The following is a 26,945-nucleotide window of genomic DNA, read 5'->3' on the forward strand; positions in this document are numbered from 1 at the left end:
AAGATCGACAATAAGTTGTGAATAAAAAAAAAAAAAACACTTGGCGATCGGTCGGATAACGTTGTGAGTATGAAGGATTTGATCAATTTTAAAAATACAACATTAGAGGTCTTTAAAGATATTGTGAGGTGTGATTCGGGAATTCCAAATGGCCTGCACAGTGAGGAAAGCAGCAAAAATATCCATCCGGACACCCGTCAGCAAATTTAGATTTTCCGTATATTTGATCTGAAAATTGATGGCTTGTATGACTTGCTCCTGTCAGAAATTGTACATGGCTGACCTCTAGCGGACAAAAGTTAGAAACATTACAAAAATAAATACATCACATTGTATTTCGGTTGGCTATGCATATAAAATACTTGTATTTGACAAACAAAAATAGTAGGCATGGATCCATACAAAAAGTACAATAAAAAGACAAATCAATCCAAAAGAAATTACGTCAAATATTAAAAGTTTTTTGACAGCTTGGGCTAAAGGCGGAAATGTCGTATTAGTGACGTATAGGATGTTTTGCTAATAGTTAGCTTCGTGGCTAACCTTGTCGCAGCTGATTAAATGTTGAAAATTACGCTTATTTTACGAGCTTTTGTTCGTTTTTGTGTGCGAAATTTGTGATGGACATTTGAACGTTCGTCTCCCGTGACAACCAGAAAGGCAGAAGATGAACGGCAGTACGAACCCGTTGCTGGACAAAGAGGAGCATGTTTTGAAGCTCGGGGAAAGCTTCGAGAAAAGGCCCAAGTCCTCCTTTCACACAATCAGATGTGAGTCAACAGCCATAAAAATCACCTTTATATGCAGATTTCAACACATCCATCAAGATGACGACATAATCATATGTAGTGACTAAAAACAGTGGTACAGCTGTTATTGTGAAACACTGCATCATATTTTTTTGTTACATAGCCATATCCTTACTTTTATACTGCAGAGAAAACACTAAATATTAATGGTAAAATACACAATATTTAAAAAAAAAAAAAAGGTAGAAAAATACAAGAACTAAGACCAAAAATACAAACTAAAAAGATACAAGAAAAAAATAGAAATATATACTCAAAGTACTAAAAGTATCAAAGACAAAATTACAAAAACAATACAAAAAAAGACAGATTACAATAGTCTTAAATGACTTGAAAACAAATGATATAAATACACAATTAGACAAATTACAAAGCACAGAATCAAATGGTACTACACCAAACTATAAAATACAAAATATGTGGAATGACTTTTGCCTTAACAGATGATTTCAAACCCGCGTCCATCGACACCAGCTGCGAAGGAGAGCTGCATGTGGGCAAAGGAGACGAAGTCACCATCACGCTGCCTCACATTCCGGTACAACTTGCTTTCTTTGCATTAGCTACAAAAGTGTGGTAAGAGTTTTGTTGTTGTTGGCAGGGCTCCACGCCGCCCATGACGGTGTTTAAAGGCAACAAGCGGCAGTATCAGAAGGACTGCGTGCTCATCATCAATCACGACACGGGTGGCTTTGTCCTGGAGAAACTCAGCAGCAGCATCCAGGTCAAGAAAACCAGGTGAATTCAATGTATTAAACCTAACATGCCACAAGAGGGCGCCAAAATAAGGGTTGTTGATTTGACCTGAGCCAAAGGGAGATTTTTGGAAAATAATGACAGATAAGTCCATCATGGATGTGAGCTAACATCTGTGGCTTGTTTGCTCAGGGCTGAAGGCAGCAGCAAGATCCAAGCTCGCATCGAGCAGCAGGCAGTGAGGACAAACCAAGCGGGACCTCAGTTCCGGGCCCCCACGAAGCCGGGCGTCACCACCAAGACGTCGCCGTCGCCCTCCAAGGACGACCCTTCCCCTGAGCCGCAGCTGGACGACATCAAAAGAGGTGAGGCGGCCACACCAGATCACAGGCTTTGAAAAATAGTCACTCGAGTCCTTTTTTTCTTGCAAAGTCCATTGTGATGAAAAGAACCGAGTCATTTTTGTTTTTGTCTTTCCTGCAGAGCTGCGAGCCGAAGTGGACGTGATCGAGCAGATGAGCAGCAGTGGCAGCAGCTCGTCAGGTTCGCCCAACGCCTCGCCCAGCGCGGGCGACAGCAGCGATGCCGGAGGAGGTGGCGCTTGCGAACGTGATGCCAACCGCCCGCCGGGCCCAGTCTCGTCTTCGCCACCAGGCCGCCACGCCCTCGCCAATGGGGGCGGCGAGCGGCAGCCTCCCGCCAACCATCAGCTCATCAACACACTCAGTGAGTACCAAGCGTCCAATGAACAAAGCAACCATGTGACCTTTTGCTGTAAAGATGTCCCTCAAGAATGTTTTTCTTTTTCTGCCTCATGACGATGACAACAGGAAGTGATCTTCAGCTCAGCGAGTCTGGCAGTGACAGCGACGACGAATAAACCAGCCGGACGAACGCCTCTCCTCACCAACAGTTGCTTTTTTTTATGGGTCAGGTCATAAGAGTATTTTTTCAAATGATGCCACATATTTAATTTTTTACAAGAGAGACTTTATAGATGGAAGAGGGTTTTATTTTCAATACATTATTTTTTTTTAGCAACATCTCTAGTTTTAGGCTTTTAATTGAAAACATTTTGGAAAGGGAATTTGTTAATTTTGTTTAGTGACACTTTGTAGTCCAAAAATGTTAACCACTGTTCTCAGTTAAAAAAAATTGAAGACTATTAAATTCGACCTTTTAGTCAAGGAATGTTAAAAAAAGAACATTCAGTAATTTGAAGGATCAGATTTTAAAACGAGTCAGTGAAAAAAAATAAAGTTAGTATGGTTATTTGGAAATGTGCTAGAAAATTGAAAAGATATTGAAGATTTTTACCTCAGACAACTGCAGAAAGGTGCATTTTTTATCACGGTCACGTTCACTATGCCCATTACAGTTTGAACGGGAATTTGACATATTATGCGGATAAAAAAAAAACCCCATCCATCTCTTTTCTTTATTGGTGCTCTTCTTATCATTTGCTTGTTTGTTCTTGACTTCTCACGCTAAAGTATTTTTCCAATTTGTATTTCAGTGGTCATTTTGTACAAAATGACAGCTGAGAGAATCCGAGACACTTTGGCACTGCATTTGTTTTTGTTGTACTAATGAGTTTGTTTGAATAAAATTGGTGTAAAGAATTTTTGCTGCTGGTTCAAGTTGTGTGTACTAGTACTTTAAGAGGAATGATTACTAATGTGCACAAATGGCACATACACAAGTAGAGATGTGTTCATTTTGGTGCTACTTGTGGTAGCGTTTCCTTGCACATGTCTGCATTGAATTTTCCACAGCAAAAAAAAAAAAGTTTGACTTACTTTTGGATGACTTCATTTTCTTCCCACGGGTTCACATAGCATCGGTCGTGTGTGTTCGTCAATCAGATGACAGATGAATGACTTTTCTTTAAATAACTGCTGTCATAAATCAAATGAACCACCAAACACGCGCTTGAGAAAACGTTTCCGTCCAAAACTTTCCTCTGAGCGCACCTTTTCCAATCAACTGAGCAGAACGTGTATTGACCAATCCGCTGTCTGCAAAAGATCACATGACCAAACCCGGAAGACGGTTAACAGGTGAATGTAATTGTATGAAGAAAAACTCGTCTAAAATAAAAAAACAAAATAAATGTCTTCATGGTTTGTGTCTTTGGAGAAAAATTAAATACATCTGTATCCATTTATTTATACAAATACAATCGTTATAGTCACAAGCCTAAACTGGATATCTTTGGTAGCTCTGTGGCGACATCTTGTGGCTATTAATGAGCATTTATTCGACTTCCTGTTCGTGATTTGAATGATGGAGGAAAGACAGTGGGCCAGCGTGAAATTGGATAAAAGATTATATTGTGGCTCTTAAATAATGAGGGTAAGGTGTTTTTTTTTTCATGAACATTTTCCACAAAGACGCTACAGTACTTTTCAACGACACCACACAAGTCACATTTGGGCACACAAAAGTACACACACCACATAAACATAAATAGCTTTTTCTTTGTTTTGTCCCTTTACAGTGAACCCCGAATGCACACACCTACACAGCGACCATTTTTTTCCTTTTTGGTAAAACATACAATACAAAAAATTACGACCATGACATCAGGCCTTGCACGATTTTACAACACTTAATTTTCATGATTCATTTTTTGTGGATGTGGAACGTATCCCTTGCAATCAACTGGGGGTTCACTGTAAACCGTTTCTTAGCTGCACCCTCCTTGCTTGTGCTACCACCTTTGCTATATAAATTAACAGTATCAACACATGACAATTGTAGAAAAGCTTGTAATAAATCTATTTCGCTTCCAGTACAAAAGCTCCTCGTCCACTTCGGAGACTATCAGCACGACTCGGAGAGTCCAAAAGTTCCGTGAGGTTCCGAGACGAGAACGTCCTCCCGCAAAATTCCTCTCCTGAGTGTTTTGTTCAAAAGGGATTCCTTGGACCCTGAGTACCTTTGCCGCATCTCAAGTCCGAGATGCTTTTTTTTTTGTGGGGGACGTGGGGTCACCGTCCGGGGCAGGCTAGCGGTCTGATGCAGCGTCCCTGGAAAAGCACCAAGTTGGCGGGACAGTGGCAACCAGCCACGCACGGCTTGTGGCACGGCCCGATCTCGTTCCAGTTGTCGCAGGTTTTGGTGCAGCCCGGCCCGCACGTGTCGTAAACTGCGCCGTGCTTGCATTGCGTGGCTGACACAAAAAAAAAAAAAAACTTGTGTTAAAAACAATAAGTGTCGCGGCGTGGCATCAGTCGGGTGCGTTGTCTCACCCATGCAGGAGGCGTCCGGCCTCCAGAGGACGGGGACGCCTTCTCGCTCGCAGGCTCGGCTGTAGGCGATGAACGACTCGCAGTAGCAGTTCTTGTGCACCGGACACTCGCACATGTCCGTCACACACGACCTACAAAGGTAAAAGACGCCAGTCAGCATCTCGGTTGATATCCATCCCCCAAAAATCTGCGGGAAACAATTTAGAGTCTGATTTTATTTGCGTCGTCACCTGTAGAAGGCGGCAAAGTCGACCACGCGGTGACACTTCTGGAACTCCCACGACTTGATCTTCTGGCACTCGCGGTGGGCGCGGAATTTGACCTTGACGCTGCCGGGACAGAGGAAGGAGGTGGGGCGACGATGCGGCGGCTGGGCACACAGCTCGTTGCCGTCCAGCGCGCGCCACGACTCGGCAAACTCGTCCACGTCGAACTTAAAGTGGCCGTCGCCGCCCATGGTGTCGTCGCGTTTGTGGCCGTTGTAGTTGCCGCACAGGCCGCAGAGGCGCCCCCGCAGGTGGGGGGCGGCCACCACCTCCACAAAGCTGTCGCCGTCCCAGGTGATCTCCAGACCTGCCGACCAGGAAGAATATTCACATTTTAATGTGCTTCAAAGAGATAGAAACATTGAAAAGTCATGGTCCTTCAAGTGACCTGCGATGGTGGTGAGCTTGAGGAGGTAGCCGTCCAGGTCGATGTGCACGCCGGGCCCGTGGTAGGGCAGCGCGATACGGGTGCCGTTCCTGCGCACGGTCAGGTGCTGGTGGAGGCCCAGCACCAGGCCTCCCAGACGCACCTCCACCGACTGAGTCCAGGAGAAGGAGCGGGTGCGCCGAGCGTCGTTCTTCACCAACACCTGCGAGGAGGACACGATGACAATTTGCAGTCCAGAGCCTTTTGAATTTCATTATAAACACAATATTATTTTTGTCCACTTGGGGTCGCCATTCTCACATTCAACTGAAGTATATGTGCCTGTTGACCTTGACCTCAAGGATCAAAGTCGTACCGTAAAGCTGGAGTCGCCGCCGTTGACGCCAGCGTTGCTGCCAGCAGCACCGCCGCAGTCCCTGGTCAACACGTACTGACACGTTCCCTGGAAGTTAAAAGTTCTCCCGTCGAAGGTGTTGTAGTGCGGGTCGCCAAACACGGTGCACACGCCGGGCTCTGCCGTGACACAGACAAAGGCCGTTGAGAAGAAGGGGACGCACGGCAGGAGCAAACGGGACGGGGGAAGTAAACTTACTCACTTTCAGTGCAGACTGGACAGCAGCCCGTCCGGTTCAGAATCTTGTTCTGGAGGGCGGAGCGACATATATTTAGCAAAGCGGATGAATGAATGGGATGGAGGATAGCATGAAAGAACAAACAGGTGAGCTGAATGCCCATTGGCCGCGGTGACGTGTCACTCACCGAAGGGCAGCTGGTGATTGGCACACACTGTTTGGGCCGGCACTCCACGCTGCCTTTCGCGCACGCGCACAGCGTGCAGTTCACCGACGACCACATGTCTCCTTCCTGCGGATGGACGAGCGCAACACGGATCAGATCCATCCATCCATCCATCCATCCATCCATCCATCCATCCATCCATCCATCCATCCATCCATCCATCCATCATCCCTCCATTCGGCCATCCGTCATCTCACCCTGTAGATCTTGTTGCGTACTCGGCAGTACTTGACGTCGTCCACCTTCACGTAGGACAAGCAGTTGTCGCAGCAGCTGTCGCCGTGACAACTGCCCGGACGCGAGCAGCGCCTCCGGCACACCACGGTGGAGTCCTGAACGCACGACAAGATCAGAAGGTTCGGTGACGTCGTTCAAAACAAAATGGGAGCCTCTTCGAATTTCACCTTGCAGGTGCACGTGGTGCAGTTGTCGTGCGCAAAAGACGTGGCGTTCTCAAAGACCTCGCTGTGGAACAGACAACTCCCCTGAGACAAATCAAACACCTTCCGCTGACCTGGCGCAGCGAGACCACCATCGTTAGAAGGTGACACACACCCCCCACACTCCCCCCAAGAATGTTATTTACCAAGACATTTGGGACAGCATTGGCCCGGAGGGGTGTGACTGAGGTGGGCGGGGCAAGAAAGCACAGGACACGCCTCCTTCACGCAGAGCGTGCGCGCTCCCTGCAATTACAACGACACGTTCGATCAAACCACATGATCGAGACTGAAAAGTGAAAATATAAGTAGTGCTTTGGCGCCATTTGAGGCCTACTCACCGTGCATGTGCACTTGATGCAGGGTTTGCCTTCTGGACTGAACTCCTCCTTCTCTTTGTACAAACGGCCCTCGAAGATGCAACCTGACAAAAGTTGGAAGTTCATTTGCTTTCGTTGGCGGGCTTGGACTCGACTGGAAGTTTAACTCACCGGGGCAGGTGGGGCAGCACTTTTTGGGATGGATCTTGGGATTCTTACAGTGGACTACACACCGCACCTCTGCTTCCGTGATGACGCCCTCCTGTCACAACCAGGATGTAAAAATGTGATGTCAAAATATTTCTTATTATTTTATATCTTTGATATTAATATATCTTATATATTAATTTGATATATATTATTTCTCCGTGTGTGTGCCAGACCTGACAGCGCCGAGTCACGCAAGGCTTGATGGCGCTGGTCCAGGAAACTGAGCTGTTGTAAGATTGCCCATCCAACATGCAACCTAAGAAGACAACCATGTGTTTAGATTTCAAACATCGATGACAGGATGTCAGCCAACACAATCATTTTCAGGAACGTTGCGCAAAATTGACGTCGAGGATATGGATGCTGCAGACGCATTTCATTTTTTCATCTTTTTAAATTGAATAAATACTGCTTTCATGTCATTTGCAGCCATCACATTCAAAAATGGTGTATATTGTAAACACACTGGAATTAAACCTAAAATTGAAAAAAAAAATCCTCACAAAAAAAGTATAAACGGAAGGATTAGGTAGTTCCAAAGAGTAATAAACACACAACCGTGGCTTGTCCACTCAGCAATAAATTCCCAGCCTATTCATTTCATGCCGCTTACAGTAAATGGACCGCAATCGATGCTGCACTGCGCCTGCAATGAAAGCTGATCACAAGAATTGATCTACTTTCCTAGGTCTGAAAAGCAAACCAAAAAGATCTCGAGTCAGCGCCGAGGGGGATCATCGCGTGCCGTTTGAAAGCCGAGCCTCCCCGAGAGCCTCGAATCAGCTTCATACACTCAAGACTCGCTAATATGACGGATACGACCATGTGACCAGTTCCTGCCCGCAGCCATTTTTTTTTTTTCAATTGCAGAGGATTATTTCCGAATCAAGTGAAATCACAGCACAGATGAGATGAATTTTTGCCAAATTCTACATCCGTTGTAAAGTTAAAAAAAATACCAAAGGACAAAGTCATGTAAATCAACCAAAAAAGTTATTTTCTCAATTGGTGGATTAATCGATTAACAGAATTTTATCGGAACCAGCATCGGCCTAAAGAAATCCAGATCAGTCGGGCCCTAGTTTTAATTGTCACAAGTGATAATAATACAAAAATGGAGCATATATAAACTTTGTTTCAAATATGAAAAAAAAAAAAACTTTCTAAAATTCTTACCTTTACACCTCTCGCAGCACGCGCCGCTTTGTTTGACCACCAGGGCGCAATCTTCGGACACTGGCGGACATTTCTCCTGCTTGCAGTCGGCCTTGCCTTCCTGCCAACCGCAGACGGAAAAAAAAAAGAAAAGATTGGTCAGTCTGCTGTTTTGTTCTTTGGCCAAAACATCATTTTAAGGTTAAAATGAGATGACATCAGACGACATTAGGATTATTATTATTATCATTATTATTGCTTGTGGTGAGGTCATCACAATGAATCATTAACATCTGCACTCACATTATTTTCCAAAACTTAGACGGAATTATTTATGTGATTCCCAGAGGAAGGAACAGCTTCTTTCACCACATTTGAAAACAATTCAGAAAATAATAACACGACTCAACCCGTCTGATGGTCAGTACAAGCAAGCGTACACATTTACAAATAACTTTAATTGTAATGCAGCCTGGTAGTAAACAATGTTCATGGAGGGTCCAGTGCCAAACAAGTAGGAAGCTTCTTTCCGTTTGGCCCAAAACGCCACATGAGCTCACTTTGCGGTCGCCGACTCTGCGGCCGAGACTGATTGTGCATTTCAATTTACAACCACGTATTGTTTTGATTGACTTTTATTTGGAAATAAGTTCATTTTTGCAGTAGGCTGCAAATCACCAGCTCCAAATATTCGTAATATCCAAATTCTCAATATGATTAATCAATCTCCAAAATGGTTGTCAATTAATTTGAGAATGGATTAGTTGTCAATGAATCAATTAATTCTTGCTCCTCTACTTCTATGTGAAAAAAAATGTGTCCAAGCTTGAGCAAGGTCACGTCCTTGTCTCGCTCCCGTCTTCTGTTAGCACAAAGTGGTATTAGTCCAGATGACCTAATGCACCCCCCCCCCCCCGTCAACACTCCATAGGGTCCCTTGTCTACAGGTCAAAGGTGGTGACGGGTCATAACGCCTTCTAAACACTTGACATACCAAGGCTGCTCTCCTGGATGGCTGTCTGCCGCCGACCCCCCCCAAGGCCCCATCCACCCACTCCCACATACATACACACTTGGATTACAAACAGGAAGACATAAAAGTCAAGCCTCTGTAAATGTCACCGAGCAATGTTAGATGTAATAAGATTACATCTCAACCACCAATCAAATTACAGACAAGTCACATGTCATTGTTCCATTTGGAGACCACAAAGCGTAAATGTTAATTGTTTAACAGGACATTCAATCTTAGACGTCTGTGGCAATAGTTAAGCGGTGCCATTTACAATTGCAATTGACAAACAGCAGGATGTTAGATTAGATTTACGCTTCTATTCATCCCTCCTTTGGTTTTGTTTGTACTATGTTGCATGTACGACATTAATCAGTGTCAAAGCGTGACTTTGTTGTTGGTACAATTTAATTCTTCCTGGGGATGCATAAAATACAGTAAAGTATCTATTTAGGTCAAGTGTTGCCTTAAGGGACAGTCAGAAAGCCAAGTTTTTCCCATGCGAAAACTAAATTTCGACTAAAAACGACTACATTTCTTTTGTTTAGTAAACCCAGTTCAGGACACAATCATTTTCATAACAGTTCAGTGCGGTAAAACTTTAAATTCACCTCAAATACAAACATTGGACTGTTGCTAGCAGGCAAATAACTATGCGCCACCATGTGGTCATTGTCCCTCGAAGGCCACCATACAAAGAGATTAGCGAATTAACTAGCGAGCTAGCCTGCTAAATTGAAGAACAAATAACAGTGTTGTGCACATCACTACTGACTTGCCATAAAATGACCTGTTGAACTTGACCCAAAAGAGGTGTGTAAGCGATAATGAGCGACTTTATTGCCGCAGAGGGGCGGTGGACTGTTTGCTATGTGACGTCATACGCCAACAGGTGCCACGATGCATGCTGGGAATAGTAGTATCAGCGAAAACGAAACGAAAATTACTGATATTATTATTAACAGTATTAGATTATTATTAGTATAATTATTACGTTAACTACAGTTTTTTTTTTATTTTGGCTTTTTGACATTTTCAACCTAACGCCAGTCATATGGGTTAGTTTGGCTTTTCTACCTCTAGGGGGAGACAATGGCAACATTTCTCCCCATCATTTATTTTTTTAAATCCCCTTCTTCCCTCTTTTCCATCACTTTCTCCCCCTCCCCTTCACCTCCAATCTCCCAATCTACTGCTGCCTGTGAACTTTCACCTCCTAAACAAACAGGTCGGGACCCCCCTTAGCAGTGAAAGAGCCACAGTAGCTTCAGGGAAAGGAATTCCCCAAACAGACTTATTTTTTACTTACTTCCGCCGAATCGCCCCTTCCTGTCCAAATGTGTGTGTGTGAAATAGAAATAACATGAACTGACCATAATTTATAGGACAAATATGCGCCTCTCTGGCGTCTATCGTTTCGGCGTTTAGTGCTGGAACCCATCCCGCTCCATTTCAATGATTTCTTATTGAGAAAAAAAAATGCATTAAAAGTACTTAAGAAGAATTCTCAAAATTGCCAACATGAAGATTTTCCCCCCTCACTTTTAAGCAAGTAAATTTAATATTGGGAATGAGATATTTTTCCATCTGTGTGACATTTAAAAATATTGACTTAAAAACTTTTGCCTATACAGTAAAAACCACTGAGACGAAAACGAATGAAGCAATTAAATTCCAACTGGGGGGGGGGGGGGGGGGGAAGTTTAAAATAGTAAGCGGTGTACCCCCAAAATAATTCCCATAACTCCGTTTGGAAAAGCACTTGACCGTGACGAAGATGTAGAGTGAGACGGACATACAGACGACTCGATGAAGAGGGGCAGCAGATAACGGATCGCCATGGCGACCGCTCTGTCAGTTTTACAATGGCTCCTCTGTGTGTGTGTGTGTCCCAGACCTTAGTCTGGTCTGTCTAGACCCCCCCCCCCCCCTCACACACATACACACTATATGAGTATATGAGTGACACTGCACCCCCCGCCCCAACATATCAGACCGCCTGGCGACAGGAGACTCACCGCATGTCTTTGGAGGGAGGGGGCACAAGGGGGCTGACAGATGTGGAAGTACTTGAACACACTCAGGAAACATAGACCCCGCCCCCCCTTTTTGAGCAAAGATTGCAATTTTGAAACGAGTGTGTAGTGTGTGTGGATTTTGATGACATTTATGTGAGCCATGCGGATAAAAGTATTGGGACAAGAAAGTACAGAAATACATTTTTGGTGTCCCTTTTCTTTTTCAATATTGCTCTATTGCAGCCAAATATTGTGATTTTTGTTGCCGTGTCATTGTCAACATGTCTTGATTAGATCATTGGCAAGTAAAGTCCAATCTGCGATCGATCCATCGATGTGTGTCCCAACACTTTTGCCCATATGGTGTTTGTGTGTTGCAGAGGCAGCGGGAATTGGGGAGGGGTGAATTGTGGAGTAAAGGTCAGTGATTGGCTGCTGACGAGTGATATCCATTGAGCTGGGCTTTAAACTGATGCCGACCTGATAAGAGCGAGAATGCTGTGGTAACCGTGACAACAAAGTCGCCAAGTTGGCAGAAATGTTCATTTCGCTTTAACTTGTGTTTTCAGTGGTTCTGCAGCAACGACAAGAGTCTGTCCACTTCTGTCCTATCTGTGTTTTCATTTCATATTGTTTCTCTTTTTTTTACAAATGTGGATGCTCCATTTTTTTTTTTGGTCCAATCAGATTTCACTCTGTGTTGCCATGCCAATCTAATCTGCTCATGGCCTTTCGGTCCTTGTAACTTAAACTTAACTCAGGCCCAGGTACCAAACACACAGCGGCTTCTGTCGCCTTCAAACCCAGCTTGACACGTTCACATCCTGACACATTAGCGTCCCGCTATTGACTTGTGATAAAGCTCACATTTGCTCAGTTGTGAAAGGAAGCAACGCAAACACTCAACGAGACAAAGCCCCGTCACCAGACCTGATAAGGGACGAGTTTGCCGATCAATAATCAGCGCGACAAACATCAGCAGGAAGAGGAAGAGGGTGTTACCAGGCAGATGCAGGTGATGCACGGGTTGTCGGTGATGTTGGGGATGTGCAGGACCTCGCCTTCGTTCTCACAGCTGGCCTCCGTGCCTGGAAGACACAGAAGACAGAAAATGACATTTAAAGGCATTTCAAGACATTTAAAAGCTTGTAAGGACGTCTTAAGGGTCTTTAAACGCAAGAATCCCTCCAGAAAATATTTAACTCTGATACACTTCTTAAAAAAATATATTTTTCCAATACAAAACGACACATTTATGACAAACATTCCGCAGTACGAGCATGTGAGTCATTCTGTGCATTCCACTAAATCCTAAGCGGTGACATTTAAAGGGTCTTAAGGGTCTTGAAAGACGCGGTGGCAAACGTAACCTGAAACAGGAACGCAGGAAACACAAAGCTTTACGGGCAGCGCGAGGCACATGCGCGTACGAGGAGAACTCCTCGATGCTTCCGACCGCGGTCACGACCTGCGAAACCGCTTCCTGTGTCCCACTATGGCGGCCATGTTGGATGACATCACACTTGTTTAATTAAAGACAAGAGAGCGCGCGAGGGAATCCGATGGAGGCTTCCCAGTGCCGTGTCGTCTGCGTTTCGGGGTAGACGACGAACTCGCCGACTCCACCGCCGCTGTTAAACTTTACGACCTTCGAGCCTAATTAAACTGGCATGACTGAGAAAGGGGGGGCAATGGAGGGGGGGGTCTCTGGGGGGCTTTGACCAAATAACTCAGTCATTGTTTTGTATTTGTCTCAGGTAACAAGGGCAAACCTTCCAGTGGAGACTCTTTACTAGCATGTTTACGTATCGTACGCACTTGCGGGACACTTCATTAGGTACACCAACTCGTGCAATCCAGTAGTGGAAAAGGAGCCGTTTTGATTAGTCATTAAAATAACACGACATTTGCTCACTTATTCATCATTGCTCACTTGTTTTTTTGAAGTTGTACTCTTTCAAAAAAATCATGTTACATATTCTTTCATTTTTATGAAACGTGTTACGTCGCTCGTTTCCCTACAGTGTTGAGAAAGGTGTATAAAAATTGCCGCTTTCAATTTTTTCTTTTTTTGCTGGCTTTCTGGTGTCGGGCCAATCACAATCACACACAAAAAAAAAAATTTGAAGAGAAGCATCCAAAGTGGAAAAGTTCCTTTGTTGTGGTCAGCGAGACAAACATAACCTTCACAGCGAGGATCAAAATAAACTTTTTAGGCCACAAATAAACCAATGAGAGAGTCGGACATTAGCAGAAGCACCTGCTTGGTACCCTGCCAGCTTAATTAGCCCTTTTTAAAACATTGATCCTGTTCTCATTTTTTGTATATCACAAAAAACAGGTGTTCGAACAGGGGTGTGTAGACTTTTCATATCCACTGTATTGAATCAAGTAAATCAATCTACAGAGGGCCCCTTGATCCCCGATGACCATCTCTCTCCCCTCTGCCCCCCATCTGGTGCCGCTTTGGCCTCATTTCCATCTTTGCTCCGAGGAGAACCCGCCAGGACCCGCGACATCGTGTTTAGGATTTAAAAAAAACAAACCAAAAAAAACAACATTTCTTTTTTCCCTGTCCTGTGGAGGTTTGATTTAACGTTTCCAGCTGAGCCAAAAGACGCGGGACATGTTCTGCATCAAACACTTTCATCCTCTCGCTATAATCACACGATGATGATGATGAAGGCCAACTGGAGAAGAAAAAAAAAGGGGGAAAAAAAACTGACAAAAACTCCTCGGCTGTGCTTTTTACTTGCCTGCAGTGGTGGAATGTAACCAAGTCCAAATACTTAGCGACTGTACTTGAGTACATTTTCATGGTATCGGCATATTTCTTTTTCTGACCACTTTTGACTTCCGGAAACGTAAAGCCGACATCTGTACTTTCAACTATCCAGTCAAAATAGTCTTGCTACTTTTTCCAACTTTGGCAGATGATGAAATGTCAAAAAGATGGAAATAAAGAGAGATCATGAAAACATGGTTGAACAAAATGAGGACAGTGTTAAAACACACGACTTGTATTTTTAAACAGTATTTTAACCTTTTCAAATTTAAATTGAAATATTTGGAATATTTTGAAACTTTTTCTTTTATGGGAGTTTGTTGCCTTGAAATTTTGAGTTCACCCATCTTATTTTTTTTAGTCTTTATACACACATGAACAGAGAATTCATTATTTTGCCACCTCTGCCTTTCACTGTAATAAAGTGACGACGAAGATATACGTGTACTTTAAAAAAAAAAAAAAAGTAAATAATACAAATAAAATCACATTTCGAGCCTCCTTTTTTTGCGCGTATTGATGTCGTGGCTGCGGGGCAAACATATGATCGACGCGGACGACGAAGGCGCAAAACGCACACATGCAGATCCAAGTTAAAAGCAGAAGTTTAATTACAAGCCCCGGCGTGAGTGAGGCGAGCGTCTTCATCTTCTCATTGCCAAACTAAACTGACCGTGTAAACCTCGCCAACACCGCGCGCAACTACGTGCGCTTTTACGCACGGAGAGCAAAAGTGGAATCTCTCACCTGTGATGAGCGCGGCGGCGGGCATCCCAAGCAGAAGCAGCAGCAGTAGCGGCAAGCCGGCGAGGAGTCTGCAGGTGGAGCGGCGGCCGGACGTCATCCTCAACAACCGACGGAACCTCCGGGTGTGCGCTTTTTAAATCCCAAAAATACCAAGCAAAAAAAAAAAGTCGTCCTCAGGGAAGTTTGTGCTGAAGCTTTGGAGCCGGGGTGCATGACGCGCTTTTGGAAGCCTGCCTGGTGGAGGTGAGCAGAGGATGGTGGACTTTCCTGGTAGAATCCGTCCTGAGCGAGGAAAGCGACAAGTTCCAGAAGAAAAGATCAATGTGTCGCGTTCATGGATGCTGACTGCCGACTGTGCGCTTTCTGAGGACTGCACACACACTCTCTCTTCTCTTCTCGCTCGCTCGTACGCACGCTTTCCTCCTCCTCTTCTTCTTCCTCCTCCTCTTCTTCCTCGACGACTACATGCTGCCGTGTGGAGCCCAGCAGAGGCAGCAAAGTCCAGCCGGCACCTGTAGAAAGCCGTCGGAGCATTTATTCCACATCCTTCATGTGCAAGAGGAGAATAGGGAATTTTTCATTTTAGGCTCACAAACAGCCAAACGAAGGATGCAAGGGCAGCTTCTACTTAATTAAACAAAAAAATCAATTAAAAATTTTAAAATTAATCATGTAAGCAATTATATTCTGTTTGTTTTCAAGGTCATTTGATAAGATTAAATTTAACAGCCATGCCTGGATTGGGTAATCTGCACTTTCTGGTGAATTCCCGCCAGGCTGGACTGCAATATACAACATTCGGTGCGACTCGAGCCTCCGATCTGGCTTGTGAATTCAATTTAAAATCATTTGTTACTGAGGGTCTCACAATATTATACCAAAAGTATCAAAAATATTGAACACACTAGAAAGAAAAATACAAAATCTAAGAGCCAAACTGTACAAAACAGACCGAGGCATAACACAGCCTGGTCGTGTTGATGTCGGCGCTGGGGGAACTTTACAGTCATCTTCCAAATGTCACGCCACTGTTAGCGGATAAGCGCTAGATAAGAGCTAAATGCAAACAAAGCGTAGCTAACCGCTAGCAGATGAAGCCACTCACAAGCAGAAGAAAAGGAAAAGAAGGAGAAAGTGACCAGACATGACGTTTCCTGCCGGCGGACGGGAGGGCTGCCGGGTCGGAGCCCCCCGCCCCGGCCCCGGGGTTAAAGCCTCCTGCAGCCGACAGGTCTGGCCCTCAAAGACCCTGTGTGTGTGTCTGTGTGTGTGTTCCAGCTGTCTCAACCACCCGAAGAGCCTGGACTTAGACCTGCATCTCCAACACAAGGAGATAACATTTAGCGCTGGATGAATTCAATATAAATAATAAAACAAAACACGTAAAGACAAGAACAAAAAAAGGGAGCAGTAAAAAAAAGAAGACTCAAAAGTGTCTTAATGGACTTTTATTGTGTTTTCTATTTTGTGACATGTTCTATCTACAAGGACGTAAAAAAAACGTTGCCTATGTTACAAAGAGCTTCAGAGCCCTGCCACGCCTTCTTATTTTTGGCTTTCATTGACTTGTTTCTTCCCTGTGCGTCGGCGCTAACGACATTAATGCTAACATGCTAGCTGACAAACGCGACCATGTTGCCATAGGTGCCAGTTTTTACCCTGAGCTCACATTATTCAAATAAAGTGTTTCCTGGTGGAAGGTCGACACTTTTGGTCGATATAAAATCTAAGATACAAATGCTAACGATGACTTCCATGATATCGTGTATCTCAGGTGTGAGTCCTTCGTCAATTCTGGTTAGGAAAGGGGTTCAGGGTTCAAACCTCATACTCAGGCCTCTCCAGCTTCAGGGTCCTTTTTCTTCTCTTTGACTTTGCTCGCAGATGTCTTTTTGGATACTTTTTTGTCTCCTGTCTCTTTGCCGGCCTCCTTGTCTCGCTCTTTCCTCTCCTTGGAAGACGACGACTCCTTCTTGGCCTCCTTGCTTGACTCCTTCCTGGTTTCCTTCTTCTCCTTGGAGGACTCCTTCTTCTTCACCTCGTCCGCCACCACCGGCTCTTCTCTGACGGCGCCCTCTGATGGTTCGCTGGAGACTTTCTTGTCTTTATCTGAATGACAAGGACGACATTGTCAGGAGGGGACACTTGTCCCAGTTTCAACACCCTTCACTTTTTGTCACATGTGCAAAAATGATGGGTGCGTCAACACTTCTCCCCATTTCGATTGAAAACTAAACTGGGTCAAAGATGGAACCTTGAGGGACTCCATACTGGAAAAGACAATTAACACGGGCAATTTCTTTGATTTCTTTTCAGTCGGAGCGAAAGCAGTTTAACGCTTTACCAGAAATGTTGGCACACTTTTCTTGCTGAGCCGCTTCAACATCCATGATGTGGGCAGGGCATTGCGTGGCCACACGAGCTCGTTTATTATGTGACCTCAGACGGGCGCTGGGAATGCTAACGAGCCCTTTGTCGCGCCTCAGACGAGCCGTCGCAGCGCCTCTCAGATGGGATTAGCTCTGACTTTTGTTGTCACATGCACACACACACACATGCACTCTTTAGCATGCAGACAAATTGAGCGACAACAGCACCTGTTGCATTACAAAGCACCGCCACTTAACTGGAGGACCCCCAGCCAGCCCGCTCTCCACCCTCCCGGAGGCCGTCCAAGACACATGTTCACACACTCACACACACACATACGCTACACACACTAGCGGCAGCTTGGATTGGCGGCGGGATGAGATGATAAGAGGATAGTTGTCTGCCTACAATGAGACGCTCTTCTTATCTCCATGAGAACATTTACAGACCACAGACTGATGTCTCTCTCACTGTGTGTGATTTTGATTTTCTTTCCCTAATATTGCGACTTAACGTGCGATCATTTATTTTCAATGTTCTCTTTCCATATGTTTTTTGGATGCAAACACAAGCAAAACATTTTCATCTGAATAACAATAACATCAGATTTTTTGAAAGGCACAATGCTCGCTGCGGGCAGTGTGTGCAGCCGCCTCTATTTTGACGACGGCTGCGTGCAGTTGAATGCGGCGCTGCTAACAGTCCTGAGCGAGCGGAACATGCGGGCCTTGAACGCACCACAGATAATCCACAGATCCCCATCTCATACGCACCGCGACTATTGTTGCCGTGTTTTGTTTTTGTCAGTCGGGAACAAAAAATAATGGTGGTGACAATGGAGCTGGAGCCTTTTAGCTTAGCACACACATTCTGTCATGTCGCGTACATTCAGAAGATATAATTATGATATCATATGCAGCTGACATGGAGGACAAGAAGAACTCAGTGTTTGGTCTTGTTAGCGAAAATGAAACACCTCGGCCGCTCATTTGCGGGGAGCACGTTATATTCCCGAGATGCCGGCCGGCGACTGGAACGACGCTAGGCTGGGTTTCCCGACGCCGACTCAGCGCCTCGGTGTCGCAAAGGAGAGGAAAAAAAGTGTTTAGTCTACAGACGTGCGCTTTGTCGCTTGCTGCCATCTTGTTTTACAACGTCAATGTTTGTGGACGTTTGCGAGGGCTCCCCGGAGAAAAACTTTGCAGTTGACGGAGGGCCGCGCAGGTGCTCCCAACGTTTTCCCAGCTACGGACTCTCTGATGTTAGTTTTAGCCATTAGCTTCCTGTCATAGTTGGTATTTCCACGTCTCTCCTTTGCTGCAAACGAGCTCAAAGATGGAATTCTTGGCCAATGTCATGACGCCGCCAAAATGTGTAAAATGAGAAGACTTTGTGGGTCATTTAGGTTTAAATGTTGGGAAAGCTACAAAATGGCTGGTCTCACAATCACTCCAAATCTATTTCGGGACTCTTTCTGTTATTGGATAGCAGATTTCTCAAGTGTGACATTTATACCTTGTGGACTCAAATCCATCACAGCATATGAAGCAGAAGGATTTGATGGACATCCACAACTGTTAGCAAGCCCGGCTAGCTCAGTCGGTAGAGCATGAGACTCTTAATCTCAGGGTCGTGGGTTCGAGCCCCACGTTGGGCGAGATGTTTTTGAACAAATCCTGGTCGGAAAAATCCCAAGATGTGAAGAGCACGGCTTCAATGCTTGCTGGCCAGCGAGCCGTCTGGGTGTGGTTTAGTGGGCAAATTCATTCCCGCGGTCTTGAGGGATATTTTCTCTCTGGACAGAAACGCCCTGCTAACACCCCAACATGAAGACAACTGTACGGTGGTCTGCTCAAAATGAATTTTTTTGTGACTATGAAATTGGGCTAAGTCTGCTGGTATAAAGCCTGTCACACATAATCAACTTTCTGATTATGTAAGTATATTTGGATATGGGGTTAATATCTTAACGTCCACCCAAAAGCCAAGCGCCCAACGTGGGGCTCGAACCCACGACCCTGAGATTAAGAGTCTCATGCTCTACCGACTGAGCTAGCCGGGCCTGTGTGGAGTCGGAGAGAATGGCGTCAGACATTTATACTCTTGTTGTCTTGATTCAAAGTGCATGTAAACACAAAACAAAGTCTCCACTGTTTAACTATTAAGATTCTTTGCACATACTGCGTTTCTTGACTCCACTTAACAGCGTCACTGTTGCCATGGACACACACAGTAGCAGGCATACACACAAAGCTCAAAATATATCAAGTCGTTGGAAATAAGTAAAAACGGGAAACAAACGTCTCAAGAGGAATGACGTCCACGTCCGGCAAGCAGGTTCTGATTTGACATGAACAATCAATCATTAACAAAAGAGGGACGCCCAACGTGGGGCTCGAACCCACGACCCTGAGATTAAGAGTCTCATGCTCTACCGACTGAGCTAGCCGGGCTTGTGTTCTTCGGTGCGATTGACAGCACATAGAGCAGCACTCTATACTTTAAGGATAGCAACTTTCACTCTTTGACGTAACTGTCACTTGAAGAGTGTTCCTGCGTATTGTGCCACTTAAGAGTTACTGTTACTGCGACACACGAGCATTTAAAACAAGCGCTATTGTTAGTTTAGTCGTTTATCTTAGCACTCCCAAAGCCTGGCAGCGATTTGGCCATAAATCAAATGCATATGTACACACGCATACACACGCACACACACATGTATCCAAGCATGCATTCACCTGCAAAATGACACCAAAGTATGCATGTAAATGAATGAGAGCAAACAGTCACAGGAAGTTGTCGAAAAGAATTGTGACACTGTTTATCTGGCAAGCCATGAGTGTATTTAAACAATTGTTCGTTGTAATCCAACACCGGCTGGCCGTACTCACGATCCAGTCTCACTGTCCAAAGGTTGCTGGGCTTTCAACAAGCTCGGCTAGCTCAGTCGGTAGAGCATGAGACTCTTAATCTCAGGGTCGTGGGTTCGAGCCCCACGTTGGGCGCTCGTCTTTTAGGACCGTGGCCAATGTCGCTCGGCTCAACAGAAAAAGAACCGGCCACATCGCCCCCATTGACCTTACAATAAAAACAACAGCTATGACTTGTGCTTTATAAATAAATGTACAATCCTTCATTGACTCAAGCTTTACACATGATTTTTTTTCTCTGATGTGTTCTTCACTGACATGCTTGTTCTCACGGACACGTTCTTCACCGACACGGTCCGATTGGGGCGAGTCGCCGAGGCAGACAGACACAAACACGGAAGCGCAGAGGGGGTCCGAGACAGAGAGGTCTCCAGGTACAGGAGGTGGTCATGGGAGAGCAACTGTACTTAAATATGAGCGCGGCGCATGTGTGCGAGCTACAGCTCAATGCCTTCTTTTATCATGTCTCATTCGCAGGCTGTCCAAAAAGTAAGCAGCGTCATTTCGCTAATGTGGAAAATGAGAAATGGACTTGGGAAGTTGGTAATGATCATCAGGAAAGTCTGCCGCCGTGAATAGAGGCCCAGAGAGTTTGCTTCAGTGATATATGGAAGGGGAGGGGGGGGGGGGGCAAAATGAAGCTTGCTCTCAGGGCGGAGGATGCTCAGACGGTGGGAGGAAGCGCGTACATTCCACGCTAATCCTGATAGCACGCGGCCGCTTGCGATACGAGAACATGTCAGCGGCGTTGACACTTTGGCAGTGATGCTTATTTATGAGGAGCTGCTTTAAGCTTGTTTGCGCGCCGCCCGTGTGAAAGGATGCGAGCGCTTAGCGGGTGCACGTGTGGCCCGAAGAATACGCGGCGTATTCTTTCAAAGAGACATCCTATGAAGTGTGTGCGTGTGTTTGCTCACAGGGAACAAAGACAGCAGTGTGTCCCGCAGAGAGCGAGAGTGGGCGAGACACATCCATAGTATATGACTTATTTATCTAACTTCGAACTGTTTTATCCCACGTGCCATAAATCTAAGAGACTCTCCGCCCCGCACACATCTGTAAGATGTTAGCTATTGCGTTTAAAACACCGGCGTTAGGAATTTTTCCTACGGCTTACAATAAATCGTTAAAAGTTGCATATGAGTCTTGCGGTGCCTATCAGATTACCAATGTCTTGTAAAGAATATATATCATGTATTTTTTTTTCTGTGCTGCTGTCATCACGATTTTCTGCAATAATGTCATAAATTATAAAACACAGTGCCCCCTACCTGTCCCGATATCACGATTCATCCAAGTCTAAATTTGAAATGACGCACCTTTGGTGTAGTACTGCGTCATGCCACAAAATGGGGGGCAGTACTGAGCAGCGTTGAAGTGAGAAGAGGCACACAAAGGTTATGCTATGGTTATGTTATGCTAGCATTAAGCGAGAGGAATTTCCCGAGGTGGTCGGGTTGAACTTTTTACGGAGTTGAATTTTTCTTTAAGTGTCCGTTTTCTAGTAAGTTTAAAGTGAGAGTGGCAACTCCTATAAACAGCTTGAAGCAAGCACACTTGACTTCTTATTTGGAGAAGTGGATTTTCTCTCGTCCGGGACGACTATAAAATCGCTGGCCAAATGCTTCACGTTGTTGTAATAACACATGTTCTAATTCGATCGTGTGTCTTTTCAAAACACATCAGTGAGCAGATTGTCAGAATCGAAGTGCTATTTGCTCCGAAACGAAGCGCATCTGTATGTGCGTATCGCCGAGTTTGCCAGCGTCCACTTGGAGGTGTTTGCTGAAGCAAAAAAAAAAAAGCAGCTGCTCAAACACACTCGTAGGAGGTGGATTTGTGCTTCATTTCTCTCCGGACTCTTTCATTCTTTCTTTCTTTCTTTCTTTCTTTCCCGCGGCAGCGTTCACACGCCTTGGCGAAGACGAGCGCCGAGCGTGCGCGTGTTTTCTCATTCATTCAGACAGATTGCTTCCTGTTCTGCTCGCTGTTACACTTGCTTCCTTCCTTCCTTCCCGCAAGCCGGCCAGAATCATCCCTCTGTTTGCCTTGGACGCTCCGAACACGGCCTGCGCTAGGTTTACTACAGCGAGCGCGTTACGCACTCATTAGCGGCGTTTATTATAAGGACAACTAACAACATACACAGAGATATACATTTGAAGTGGCTAGTCAACCTTGCAGGATACATTCCAGGCCCACCCAAGTGAACTATATTAGCCAGGGTAGTGTGACAGAAATATTGGCTCGCTAGCATGAGCCCGGCTAGCTCAGTCGGTAGAGCATGAGACTCTTAATCACAGGGTCGTGGGTTCGAGCCCCACGTTGGGCGTAAGAATTTTAAATGAATCTTTGAAGAAAGTAGCCAAGCATTTGGATGAATCTGGAAAAAATTAGCCACAGAGCTAAAATATCTTATTTTGTCCTCCTCATTAATTGCAATGTTAAAGTCCATCACAACAGATTTCACCAATCCCCCACACACATCTGCACTGGCAAGCACTTGTCATGATGACATCACCGACTAACACGCTGTCTTATCAGCTGTCTTCTCGCCTCGCCTCACTTCGCCGCCACATTCATCTCTGGCTTTTACAGCCCTCGGCGGGCGCTCCCTCACGTACGGCAAAGCCGGTGTGTGCATGATTATTTATTGAGGGACGGAGAGAAGCGACGTAAAGGCCAGATGACCTCAGCTGGAGTCTGTTTCACGTTCGCACCGTGCTTTGGCTCCGGTTAGCTCGTCTCCACCTGACTTCCAAATCAACTTGATGAGTTGGAGCATTTGCCAAGATCGTGGAGATGTGTGTGTGATGACCAGGGAAGGGAATTGTACAGGTGCTGGCCAACAAAAAATAATAATGAGGCCGACTGATGACAGCTTTATGTGGTGGACGGTCAAGGTTAGCTGTTTTTGGTTGCCATGGAGATGGCGGAATGAGAGGGGGCAGAGATGCTACAATTAAAGTCAAATATAGACAAGGAGAGGGAAGTCAGTTCCTGTAAAGTTACCATTTTGTCGTTACATTACTCTCCCTCCTCCCCTTTCCCATTGGATGCCTCTGACGACAATTTTGTCTGATTATCCTCCGGAGTGAAATCTTTGAAGTATTTTTCCACGGACCAAATCGTCGAGTGGCGCGGTGGAAGCGGACTGACGTCGTTTAGGACTTAATGACGGCTAAGTGTGGTACTTTCAGAGCGGCGTCGGCGGGTACAAGTCGTTACCACTTCCAGAGAAAACACCGCAACACACACACAAGCATATAAGGCCGCTTATGAACCCAAGCGGCTCGTTGCAGAATGTTTTTCACGGCTGATGTGCTTCCAAAGCGGCGAGGCGCCGCTATCTGATTGGCCCTTTGCCGGGAAGTAATTGCTTTGTTGGCAACCCTGACATTTGTTGGGCAATTTTTTGTTTTGTTTTGTTCAAATAAGAATGATTTGTTATTCGGGCGCAGGTGTGGAGTTAATATTAGTTTTAGTAGTAGACGTTAAAGACGAGTCATGATGAGATTGTTCTGTCCTTATTCTGGTGTGTGTGTGTATGTGTGCGCGTGCAGCCATGTTCTCATAGGCAGGTCATGTCTGGGTCAATCTCTCTGGCTCCAGCACTTCCCTGCTTTAACCCCTTCGTATCCCCACACACACACGCCGGCACAATGAAAGCAATGTTGCGTATGTGTGCTGTGATGAGTACAAGTAGTGTATTCCAGCTGTAAAATGAGAGTCGGTGGCTCTAAAAATAAATTGACCGGGAATTGGGGGCCACAAAACATGGTCATTCTATTTATGAGTTAATTTTTTTGATTTTCGAGTAATAAGCAGAATCGGCAAGCAAAAAATTCTGAAAAAAGAATTGTTTTTAGATTCCTTTCCCTAATCTATTTTAGAGTAATAAGTAAGCAGAATCGGCAAAAAAAATCTAATAAAAAATCAATTTTTAAATTCCTTTCCCTAATCCACAGTCTCTATCTGAAGCTGTCTAAATACACAATGTGTTTCTCCTCCTGTGCTTTTCAGACCAAACAAAGTTTTTCAGTCATTTCAAGCCAGTGATAAAAAATAAAAGCCTCCTTTTCCACCAGCCCAAACGACTCCATTTTTATTCCTTTTCAAGTCACTCCCTCAAGAATTTCATTTAAGCTCAGTGAGCGACAGCAGCACGTCAGGTTGTGTGCTTCCCAAAATCAAACAGGCACTTCCACACACTCTCCTGAGCCATCACAACAAAGTGAGAGAGAGTGCGCTGCGCACGCCGGCACATCCCTGCAGACATTCCAGTGGTTTGCGGTATGATTGATGGAGTCGGCACTACTGGTCCCACTGGGATGTTCCCACTTAATTGCTGTCTGTCCACACACACACACCGTCTTTCAAGTGAGCATCGCGTCATGACTGTCTGCCGCGAGGGATGCGCGCTAGTGTTTATTCAAAGGCACTTTTCAAACATTTTCAAAGAATGTATGCGCAAATTTTTTTTTACCAGAGTCTTCTTCACACAACTATATACCAAAGAAGCGAGAGTTAAGTACTTTACCAAACTATGCCCGTCGTGTGTGTGGTTAAGTGACAAAGCGGCGGCAGCGTTACGGGGTTGTAAAAATACACAAAATGCCGGAATGTGCAGTCGGCGGAGCCATTTGACAAAGAACCGCACAGGCGGCGTAATTATAGCTAGCCTATCTGGACCGGCTCATTGGAAGAGAATCCGTCTGCACCGCTTCCACTGCAACGTGAAAGTCGTCAAGAAACACGGCCGAGGCCGCATTCCCAACAAACATTTGGGCTTTGGGAATGCGGACTTTGTAAAGAAGCATTTCCTGGCTAGTTATTTTGGATGGACAACTGTGACAAGCATGCTGATGTTATTTTATGTACAGTCAATCCATCTGTCCGTTGATGCTAGCCTGCTATAAATGCCAGACGCGTTAGCAAAAAGTTTCAAATAGCTCGGAAATACAAAAGATCGTGTTTGTTATTGACTCTGAACACGCTGCTATTATTCTTAGATTAGTTTGTGTGTGTATGTCTGTGCAGATGCGCTGAAGCGCACACACATGAGCCTGACACTATCAGTGCAACTTCCTGTGGGCGTGGCCTAAACTTTTGTCTGCATTAAACCAACTTCCTGCACTAATGGCAAGCGCAGCACATAGCCACGTACTGTGTGTGCGTGTGGGGGCGACTGGGAAAGAAAAGATTGTGTGCATTTTTGCACGCGTGCGGCATGTGCGGTTGTGTTGTGAACGTAAGCACATGCAAATGAGGGCGCGCAAGTGTGTACATGCACATTCTTGCGCTGACCGGCTCGCCGTGCGCGACCGCCACAACGCGACCCATCTCGCACGCACACACAAACACAATTGTGTGTTTTTCAAGCGTGTAATCGCGCCCCGGAGATAGCGTTGCTTCCCAAAACACGGAGGCAAACAGACAATTTGACGGGCTGCTAAACAAATTCATTGTCGGCTCCCACTGACGTGCGCAAACTGGAGTCGTTAGCTTGTTGGATGCAAAGTAGGAGAACTAGCATTAGCATGAGCACAGATGGCCGCTTGATGGCGGGGGGCCTTCTGGCAGGCCGCTGCTAACCACGCGGCAGTGGCAGCGGCGTCTGCGGTGGTCGCGTGGGTGTTTGTGGACGGAAGCGGCGATGCGCCTCAGCCGGGGCGAGCGCGTCTGTCTGGAACTGATCCAGTCTCATTAGTCGCTGGAAATAATGAAAGCTGCCGTCCAGCCGCAACCTGTGGCCCCGTTTACTTTGGCATCATTGTGTTGTGTGTGTGTTGTCAGCTCAATGTGAAGTGTGTACATGGATCAGATCATTAATGTGTGTGTGTGTGCACGTGTGTTTGCCTACGACCATTTGCTGAATAAATGCAGAGTATCCTGTCCAGGACCACGAGTTCATTAGATGAGTGTTTCAGGTGTGTATCCTCAAAATGTGTGTGTGTGACTGTTTGATTTCCACGGTCCAATATTTGCCATGGAGCAGAGCCTGGTCGCTAATGAAGGGAACTAATCTTGTCGTCTGTGATCACACACCCACGCACAAACACACACATTAAGTTACAAACATTCAGTGACACACACACATTATTATTATTTTTTTTTAAGAGTATCAATACCAAGTATCGGTCTTAACCGGCATTATTTTTCTGTATTAAATACTTGCGAAGGCTGCAGATATCAGCCACCGATACTTAAGGTAAAATAAATCTGACATGGAGTTAGTCCTCCTTTGCAGTAGATGGCGCTATGCTGCGGCAATTTGGTACATTATCATCTGCATTATAAAGAAATATTTTGGTTGCAATTTTTTGTCATTGTGTTCAAAGAAATCTAGGATATCAAAAGTACTAAATGTATCGGTACTTGGTATCGGTACGTACTCAACGAGTGATACTCGTACTGTGCTGTTGGGGAAAAAAAAAAACGTTTTTACTTCACCTTTATTTATCCAATTTTTTTTTGCTATACTCAACCGGATAATATGAAACAATAAGCAAACATGACATCGCCCTTAAGACAAACACACACATCGTACGTAACCTGAGGCTAGCTTCCAGACACCATTGTCCCGGTCGAAAATAGAAACAGGCACAATATCGCTTTCCATTTTTCTGATAGCCGTCTTGCCATGAAAGGCAACTTTGCAATCACTATTTTTGGTAAGATTTGCCGTAACTTTCTGGCTATGTCGCTAACACCAGTTAGCTTCAGACGATGTCGCCAACACCAGTT

General features: G+C 45.2%; 3 protein-coding genes and 5 non-coding genes across 10 annotated transcripts in view; 4 read left to right on the forward strand and 4 right to left on the reverse strand.

Annotated features, from left to right (window-relative positions):
• Positions 1-487: 487 nt before the first annotated feature.
• On the forward strand, positions 488-3,127 carry eaf1 (ELL associated factor 1). Its single transcript, XM_037274072.1, has 6 exons — positions 488-770; positions 1,253-1,347; positions 1,411-1,547; positions 1,698-1,870; positions 1,989-2,231; positions 2,336-3,127. The coding sequence occupies exons 1-6, from the start codon at positions 668-670 to the stop codon at positions 2,383-2,385; spliced, it is 801 nt and encodes a 266-aa protein (XP_037129967.1). The 5' UTR covers positions 488-667; the 3' UTR covers positions 2,386-3,127.
• Positions 3,128-3,816: 689 nt separating this feature from the next.
• bmper (BMP binding endothelial regulator) lies at positions 3,817-15,306 on the reverse strand. Its single transcript, XM_037274101.1, has 16 exons — positions 14,899-15,306; positions 12,369-12,454; positions 8,358-8,457; positions 7,355-7,437; positions 7,143-7,233; positions 6,993-7,075; positions 6,798-6,897; positions 6,616-6,725; positions 6,409-6,543; positions 6,173-6,277; positions 6,010-6,055; positions 5,769-5,926; positions 5,414-5,615; positions 4,990-5,332; positions 4,760-4,890; positions 3,817-4,680 (listed from the first exon to the last, which is right to left on the reverse strand). The coding sequence occupies exons 1-16, from the start codon at positions 14,993-14,995 to the stop codon at positions 4,499-4,501; spliced, it is 2,052 nt and encodes a 683-aa protein (XP_037129996.1). The 5' UTR covers positions 14,996-15,306; the 3' UTR covers positions 3,817-4,498.
• Positions 15,307-16,330: 1,024 nt separating this feature from the next.
• Positions 16,331-26,945, reverse strand: part of bbs9 (Bardet-Biedl syndrome 9) — a 46,786-nt gene continuing 36,171 nt past the window's right edge. For all 3 annotated transcript variants that reach the window (XM_037273946.1, XM_037273945.1, XM_037273947.1), the window contains one exon: positions 16,331-17,007. In XM_037273946.1, coding sequence (XP_037129841.1) covers positions 16,730-17,007 — 278 coding nt within the window. In that variant the 3' untranslated portion in view covers positions 16,331-16,729. The remainder of the gene's footprint in view (positions 17,008-26,945) is intronic.
• Positions 18,853-18,925, forward strand: trnak-cuu. The gene has a single exon. It is a non-coding gene; the product is annotated as a tRNA-Lys (tRNA).
• Positions 19,258-19,330, reverse strand: trnak-cuu. The gene has a single exon. It is a non-coding gene; the product is annotated as a tRNA-Lys (tRNA).
• trnak-cuu lies at positions 19,649-19,721 on the reverse strand. Its single transcript has one exon. It is a non-coding gene; the product is annotated as a tRNA-Lys (tRNA).
• On the forward strand, positions 20,201-20,273 carry trnak-cuu. The gene has a single exon. It is a non-coding gene; the product is annotated as a tRNA-Lys (tRNA).
• Positions 22,458-22,530, forward strand: trnak-cuu. The gene has a single exon. It is a non-coding gene; the product is annotated as a tRNA-Lys (tRNA).

This window comes from Syngnathus acus, chromosome 16, assembly GCF_901709675.1.
Source record: "Syngnathus acus chromosome 16, fSynAcu1.2, whole genome shotgun sequence".
NCBI classification, from domain to species: Eukaryota; Metazoa; Chordata; class Actinopteri; order Syngnathiformes; family Syngnathidae; genus Syngnathus; species Syngnathus acus.